We start from the raw sequence: 8,760 nt of genomic DNA, 5'->3' as shown, positions 1-8,760 counted from the left end.
GAATAAGCAAAACTAATGTATGACCAAAAAGAATTGGTCAATGTTCAAAATTTCAGGAGTCAGCACATGATCAAGAACCAATGTTGTTGAAGAAAGAAGTCCAAGCTGCACTGAAGGAGTTGGTGAAAACTAAGCTCTAGGAATTGACAGAATACTCATTGAGATGTTTCAACAAACACATGCAGCACTGGAAGTTTTCACTTATTTCATGCCAAGAAATTTGTAAAAGAGCTACCTGGCCACCTGACTGGAAGAAATCAATATTTATGCCCATCCCAAAGAAAAGTGATCTAACAGAATGAAGAAATTATTGAAAGATATCATTAATATCACACACAAGTAAAATTTTGCTGAAGGTAATTCAAAAACAGTGACAGCAGAACATCAATAGGAAGGGTACTGCCAGAAATTCAAGCCAGGTTCAGGAGAGGGCATGAAACAAGGGATATCATTGCTGATGTCAGGTGTATCTTGGCTGAAAACAAATAGCAGAAGTATGTTTTCAAAAAATAAAACAAATTCACTGGCATCAAGTTGATTCCAACTCATAGAAACCCTCATTGGATTTCCAAGGTTATAAATCTTTATGGAAGCAGATGGCCTCATCTTTCTTCCATGGAGCAGCTAGTGGGTTCAAACCACTGACCTTCTGGTTAACAGTGAAATACCTTAACTACTACCCTGCCAGAGCTCCCTAGAAAGATGTTTACCTGTGTTTTATTGACTATGCAAAGGCATTTGACTGTGTGTATCATAACAAATTATGGATAACATTGCAAAAAATAGGAGTTCTAGAATACTTAATTGTGCCCATGTGGAACCTGTACATACACCAAGAGGCAATCTTTCAAACCAAACAAAGAGATACTGCATGGTTTAAAATCAGGAAAGGTATACATCAGGATTGTATCTTTTCACCATACTTATTCAATCTGTGTGATGAGCAAAAAATCCAAGAAGCTGGACTATATGGAGAAGAATGCAGCATCAAGATTGGAGGAAGACTCATTAATAATGCGCATTATGCAGATGACACATCTTTGTTGAAAGTGAAGAAGACTTGAAGCACTTAGTGATGAAGATCGAAGACTACAGCATTCAGTATGGATTACACCTCAACATAAAGAATATAAAAATTCTCACAAGTGGACCAATAAGCAACATTAAGATAAATGGAGAAAATATTGAAGTTGTCAAGAATTTCATTTTACTTGGATCCACAATGCTCATGGAAGCAGCAATTAAGATATCAAATGATGTATCATATTGGGCAAATCTGCTGCAAAAGACCTCTTTAAAGCATTTAAGAACAAAGATGTCACTTTGAAGACTTAAGTGTGCCTGATCCAAGCAATGGCGTTTTCCATAGTGTAATATGTGTGAGAGCTGGACAATGAATAAGGAAGGCTGTAAAAGAATTGATGCACTTAAATTGTGATATTGGTGAAGAATAATGAAAATATCATGGACCTCCAGAAAAACCAACAAATCTGTCCTGGAAGAAGTGAAGCCAGAATGCTCCCTAGATGTGAGAATGGCCAGACTTCATCTCACATACTTTGGTCATATTGTCAGAAGGGACCAGTGCCTGGAGAAGGATATCATGCTTGGTAAAGTAGAAGGTCAGTGATAAAGGAGAAGACCCTCATTAAGAGGGATTGACACAGTGGCTGTGATGATGGGCTCAACCATGGCCATGATTTTACATATGACACAGGACCAGGCAGTGTTTCATTCTATTGTAAATAGGGTCACTGTGAGTCAAAACCAACTTAACAATACCTAACAACAAAAATGTTTGGCAATAAAAGTTTTATATGATAGTGAGATTGACTGAAAAGAAACATAAAATGATTTTTCTGGCATGATCTGTATCTTTATCAGCTTGATGGTTATAATAGTATACATATTTTGAAAAATTTTTGTGTTTTACCATATGTAAATGTAAATTTTTTAAAAAATTATTATTTATCCATGTTGTTGCACATATCAGTAGTCCAATCAGTTCATGTTAAATTGTATTCCATTGTGTAAACATGCCATCCATTCTTTATCCATTGTTTATCCATTCTCCTATTGATGTTCATTTGCGTATTTCCAGTTTATAATGATTAGAGGAAAATAGCTGTTAGGAACTTTTATACGAACCTTTTTGTAAATATATGTATTTATTTTTCTTAAAATGGAATTGCTGAGTCATAGGATAGCTAATTGGAAGATCAGTTAATATTACTATTATTCAAATTTATACACCAACCACTAAAGCCAAAGATGAAGGAATTGAAGATTTTTACCAACCACTGCAGTCTGAAATGGAACAAACATGCAGTCAAGATGCATTGATAATTACTGGTGATTGGAATGTGAAAAATGGAAACAAGAACATAGCATTGGTAGTTGGAAAATATGGCCTTCCTGACAGAAATGACGTGGGATATCACATGACAGAATTCTTGCAAGACCAATTATTTATTCCTGTCAAATACCTTTCTTCAACAACTTAAACAATGACTAAATATGTGGATCACACCATTCGAATACACAGGAATAAAATCAGCTACAACTGTGGAAAGAGCAGATGGAGAGGCTCAATACCATCAGTCAGAACAAGGCCAGGAGCCAACTGTGGGACAGACCACCAATTGCTCATTGCAAGCTTAAGCTGAAGTTGAAGAAAATTATAATTAAAACAAGTCCATGAGAGCCAAAATAGACTTTGAGTGTATCCCACCTGAATTTAGAGACTATCTCATATATAGATTTGATGCATTGAATGTCAGTGACAAGGACTGGATGAGTTGTGTCGTGACATCAAGGGCTCATACATGAAGATAGCAAAAGGTTATTAAAAAGGAAAGGAAAGAAGATGAAGATAATCTGAAAGTTGATCTTGAAAAGAGAGTAGCTAAAGCAAATGAAATAATGACATAAAAGAGCTGAACAGATTTCAAAGCACACTTCAAGAGGACAAAGTGAAGTATTTTAATGACATACGCAAAGATCTGGAGCTGGAAAATCAAAAGGGAAGAACACCTTTGCCATTTCTCAAGCTGGAAGAACTGAAGAAAACTTCAAGCCTCAAGTTGCAATACTAAAATATTCCATGGAAAAATATTGAACAACACAGAAAGCATCAAAAGAAGACAGAAGGGATACACAGAATCACTGCACCAAAAAGAATTGGTCAATGTTCAACCATTTCAGGAGGTAGCAGATGATCAGGAATAGATGGTGGTGAGAGAAGACCAAGCTGCCCTGAAGGAATTGATTAAAAACAAGGCCCTAAGAATTGACGGAATACCCATTGAGATGTTTCAACAAACACATGAAGTGCTGGAAGTGCGCTATTTACACCAAGAAATTTGGAAGCAGCTACCTGGTCAAGTGACTGGAAGAGATCCAGATTTGTGCCCATTCCAAGGAAAGATAATCCAAAATAATGCCAAAATAATTTAATCATATTGTTAATATCACACACAAGTAAAATTTTGCTGAAGATAATTAAAAAATGATGGAAATGATGACATCAATACAACAGGCAACTGCCAGTAATTCAAGTCACATTCAGAAGAGGATATGGAACAAGGGATATCATTGCTGATGTCAGATGGATCTTGACTAAAATCAAAGAATATCAGAAAGATGTGTTTACCTGTATTTCATTGACTATACAAACTCATTTGACTGTGTGGATCATAACAAATTATGGTTAACGTTGCAAAGAATAGGAATTCCAGAACCCTTAAGTGGGTTCATGAGGACCCTGTATGTAGACCAAGAAAAAGGCTGTCATTCAAACTGAACAAGGGGATAATGCATGATTTAAAATCAGGAAGTGTGTGCATCAAAGTCATATCCTTTCACCATATTTATTCAATCTGTATGCTGAGCTGGACTATCACGATTGGAGGTAGACTCATTAACAATCTGCAATATGCAGATGATACAACCTTGCTTGCTGAAAGTGAAGAAGTCTTGAAGCACTTAGTGATAAAGATCAAAGATTACAGCCTTCAGTACGGATTACTCTTCACATAAAGAAAAGAAAAATCCTCACAACTGAACCAATAAGCAACATTTTGATAAAGGAAGAAAATTTTGAAGTTGTAAAGAATTTCATTTTACTTGGGTCCACAACCAAAACCCATGGAAGTAGCAGTCAAGAAATCAAACGATATACTTCATTGGGCAAATCTGCTGCAAAAGACCTCTTTAAAGTGTTTAAGAGCAAAGATATCACTTTGAAGAGTAAGGTGTGCCTGATCCAAGCCATGGTATTTTCAACAGCCTCCTGTGTATATGAGAGTTGGACAATGAATAAGGAAGACTGCATAAGAATTGATGTACTTGAATTGTGCTGTTGGCAAAGAATTTTGAATGAGTCATAGAGTGCTAGAAAAACAAACAAATTTGTCTTGGAGGAAGTGTAGCCAGAATGCTCCTTAGAAGTGAGAGTGGCCAGACTTCATCTCTCGTATTTTGGTCATGTTGTCAGAAGGGACCAATCTTTGGACAAGCATACTCTGCTTGTTACAGTACAGGGTTGGTGAAAAAGGGGAAGACCCTTAGTGAGATGTACTGACATAGTGGCTGCAATGATGGACTCAAACATAGCAACTACTATGAGAATGGTGCAAGACTAAGCAGTGTTTCATTCTGTTGTGCATAGTGTTGCTATGAGTTGGAACCTACTCTACGGCACATAACAACAATAACAGGGTGGGTATATATCTACATCTGAGCTTTTTAAGAAACTGCCCAATTTCCCAAAGTGATTATATAATCTTACACGCCCATATGCAAAGTTTTGGTTGTTCTACTCTTTTTGCCAACACTTGGCAATTTTAGTCATTCTGACGAGTGTTTGATAGTACTTCATTTTGCTTTATTCTGTATTTCTTTAATGATTTATGATGTTGAGCATTTTTCATAAGCCTATTTTTCATCTAGTTTCCTTCCTTTGTGAAGGTCCTTACTAGTGTTTTCCTTGTTTTTATGTTGGATTGTTTGTCATTTTTATTATTGATCCATAAGTTTTTGTTATAAATTCTTTATATGGGCACTTTGTCTAATATTTTTTCCCAGCATCTGGCTTGCTTTTCTCTTTTTAAAATTCTTTTTTATGAGAAACTCAGTTTTGCTTGAACTTTTAAAAAACAGGCTTGACGATATCCTCCCTAATCTCAGCTCCCCGACATGCACATATACAGAGAGAGAAAAAATAATTGCTTTGTAAATTATCCCTAAGATCAAATGCTCCAAATATATGAAAGATAATCCTAAAGACAAGAAGGATAACACAAATAGTGTACTATTAAATACTAATGAATCATAAAATGATGAGTAGAAAATGAAAGACTAATACTAAGGAGAACAAGAAGGATTAGAACAACTTCTGCAGAAAAACAAGCTCTTTACTACAATGTATAGAACGAAACCAAAGGCCCAGTTCGAGGAGATGGAATATTATTTCCATAATAATGGTGCAAGACTAAGCAGTGTTTCGTTCTGTTGTGCATAGTGTTGCTATGAGTTGGAACCTACTCTACGGCACATAACAACAATAACAGGGTGGGTATATATCCATATCTGAGCTTTTTAAGAAACTGCCCAATTTCCCAAAGTGATTATATAATCTTTCTTACAGCTCTGAGAAATTATATGATTTTTTTCTAGATCTATTTGTAGTAAAAGAAAAACAAATAGAAAGATCACAGAGGGTTCAAGACTTGTTTGTCAGGAAATCAGAGAAGGGAAAGGACTCCAGGAGAGCTATTAGAAAATGGTGGCAATGATGAGCAGTTGAAGAAAAGTGTAAATAGAATTGGGTGGGAACTCTGGGTTGCCAGAGGAGCCAATTGTTGATTCATTCATCTTTCTGTTTTCTTCCAAAAGATCATCCTTTCTAAATGGCCTTGGAAAACCACAGTACCATCATTGAGTTCCTCCTCCTTGGGCTCCTTGCAGGCCATCACAGTCAGGCCCTACTCTTTGTGCTTTTCCTGGTGATTTACCTCCTAACCCTGTTAGGAAACTTGTTGATGATCATGGTTATCAGGGTCAATTCCCACTTCCACACCCCCATGTACTTCTTCTTGAGCCACCTCTCCTTCTTGGATCTCTGTTACTCTTCAGTTACTGTGCCCAAAATGCTGGAGACTCTCCTATCTAAGAAGAAAACCATCTCAGTAGAGGACTGCTTGACCCAAGCTTTCTTTGTGCTTCACTCTGGGGGAACAGAGCTCTGCCTCCTTGCAGTGATGGCTTATGACCGCTATGCTGCCATCTGCTACCCTCTGCTGTATGGTCAAATTATGAGCAGCCAGCTCTGTGTGAGGCTGGTGTGGGCATCCTGGGTCTCGGCCTTTTGGGATGCTCTCATCAACACACTTCTAGCTTGGAATTTGGACTTCTGTGAAACTCAAGTCATCCCCAACTTCAGCTGTGAGATACCTTCTCTATTCCCTCTATCCTGCTCCAATAGCTTCACTAACTTTGTTGTCCTGCTCTGCTCAGCCCTCCTGCATGCCTTTGGGACCTTCCTCCTGGTTTTCTTCTCTTACACCCGCATTATCTTCACCATCCTAAGCATCAGCTCCACCACAGGCAGAAGCAAGGCCTTCTCCACCTGTTCCTCCCACCTCACTGCAGTGAGCTTGTTCTATGGCTCAGGTTTTCTTCGCTATCTTATGCCAACTTCAGGTTCTCCATGGGAGTTGGTTTTTTCCATGCAGTACAGTGTAGTCACTCCCCTTGTGAATCCCCTTGTCTACAGCCTAAAGAACAAGGAAGTAAAAGCAGCTCTGAAAAACATGCTACGGAAAAGTTTGCAACTTCTCAGGCAGCAGAGAACTGGTGGTGGGTGTATGGGAAATGGCAGAATTGCAGCCAGGTAGCTCAGTTAATAGATATTAATGAAAACTTCTGATGTCTCAGGATGTCAGATGTGACAAGATGTGGAATATTTTCAGAATAGAACAAGAAAATAGCAAAGTATTTGTTTGCTTTAGTTCATATTTTATCTTTGGTAGAAAAATGTGTCAGTTGACTATATCAACTCACACGATTTGGTTAGGGACATAGAGATATATTGGATCACTACAAGTAGGAATCAACGCCATGGGCATGAATTTGATCTGGTTTGTTTATGAAATACATAAAACGCTGGGCAATGGGGAAATTGTATATGTCCTGAATGGATTCATCTGAGTATGAAATTTAGGGTAAAGCTTTGCAAGAAAGTAGACCCAAGGTCTCTGAAAGAAGAAAGACATAGACTTGAGATTCTTGAGGGATGAGAGGGACATTGATTGAAAATGAGCTCTATAGTGTTTTTCTCCAAACTAACAATGGGCTGTAATGATGGGTTCAGGTATAGCAAGGATTGTGAGGCTGGAAATCATCAGGCAGCTTTCAGAAAGAGGGTATTTAAGGTCCTTCTCTTCCATTTTGGGGAGCTCTGGTGGCATAAAAGCTAAGGCATTTGACTGCTAACCAGAAGGCTGGCAGTTCAAACCCACCAGCAACTCCTCAGAAGGAAGACTGGAATCTACTTCCATAGAAATACCACCTCGGAAATATCTTTAATATGCATTTTTATAGATGGCTGTGATTATAATTTATAAGCAACTTTGTTTCTACTATTTGATTTACTATAAAATTTTTTAATTTCAAAAATATTATTTCTAATTTCTATTATATTTAATACAGATACTCTAGTTTATTTAGCAATTCCCCTATTGATGAACGTTTCTAATGTTTCCCTATTTTATTCAAGCATTTGTCTAACAATTGTTTTAAAGAATTTTTCCTTGCTCATTCCCTCCCTGCTACTATCCTTTTCTCCCTTCTTCCTTTCTTGCATTTTTAACCTTTCCTTCTTTAGGACCTCAGAAGCAAAGAATTATGCTTAATTTCTTATTCATATTGTACTATCATCACCAGTGTTGTTATTGTTGTTTTTGTTAAGTGCCATCGAGTCAGCTCCAACTCATAGCAACTGTATGTACAACAGAACGAAATACTGCCCAGTCTTATGCCAGCCTCACAATCCTTACTATATCTGAGCCCATCATTGCAGCCACTGTGTCAATCAATCTTGTTGAGGGTCTTCCCCTTTTTTGCCAACTTTCCACTTTACCAAGCATATCCTTCTCCAAGGAATGGTCCCTTCTGACAACATGAGCAAAGTATGTGAGATGGAGTCTGGTCATTTTTGCTTCCAAGGAGCATTCAGGCTCCATTTCTTCCAGGACAGATTTACTACTTATTCTGGCAGTCAATGGTACTTTCGGTATACTTCACCAACACCCCAACTCAAAAACATCAACTCTTCTTCAGTCTTCCTTGTTCATTGTCTGTCTTTCACATGCATATGAGGCAACTGAAAATATCATGGCTTGAGTCAGGTGCACCTTAGTCTTCAAAGAAACATGTTTGCTCTTCAGCACTTAAAAGAGGTCTTTTGCAGCAGATTTTCCCAGTGCAATACAACATCTGATTTCTTGACTGCTCCTTCCATGGGTATTGATTGTGGAACCAAGCAATACGAAATCTTTGACAACTTCAATCTTTTCTCCATTTATCATGATGCTGCTTATTGGCCCAATTGTAAGGATTTTTTGTTTTCTTTATTTTGAGGTATAATTCACACTGCAGGCTTTCATCTTCATCACTAAGTCCTTCAAGTCATCTTCACTTTCAGCAAGCAAAGTTGTGTCATCTGCATATCACAGGTTGTTAATGAGTCTTCCTCCAGTC

The 8,760-nt window shown here is 37.6% G+C and overlaps 1 protein-coding gene across 1 annotated transcript; it reads left to right on the top strand.

The window, feature by feature from the left end:
* The first annotated feature begins 5,909 nt into the window (after positions 1–5,909).
* LOC103194535 (olfactory receptor 8S1-like) lies at positions 5,910–6,896 on the top strand. The gene has a single exon (XM_007937955.1). The coding sequence runs from the start codon at positions 5,910–5,912 to the stop codon at positions 6,894–6,896; it is 987 nt and encodes a 328-aa protein (XP_007936146.1).
* Positions 6,897–8,760: the final 1,864 nt, after the last annotated feature.

The sequence above is a fragment of the Orycteropus afer genome, unplaced genomic scaffold (genome assembly GCF_000298275.1).
Source record: "Orycteropus afer afer isolate SDZICR_OR568_19922 unplaced genomic scaffold, OryAfe1.0 scaffold00045, whole genome shotgun sequence".
In the NCBI taxonomy this organism is placed as follows: domain Eukaryota; kingdom Metazoa; phylum Chordata; class Mammalia; order Tubulidentata; family Orycteropodidae; genus Orycteropus; species Orycteropus afer.
This window is presented reverse-complemented; position numbering and strand designations above follow the sequence as displayed.

Coding starts and splice junctions, on each gene's coding strand:
- LOC103194535 (XM_007937955.1), top strand. CDS start 5,910: ATGGCCTTGGAAAACCACAGTACCATCATTGAGTTCCTCCTCCTTGGG.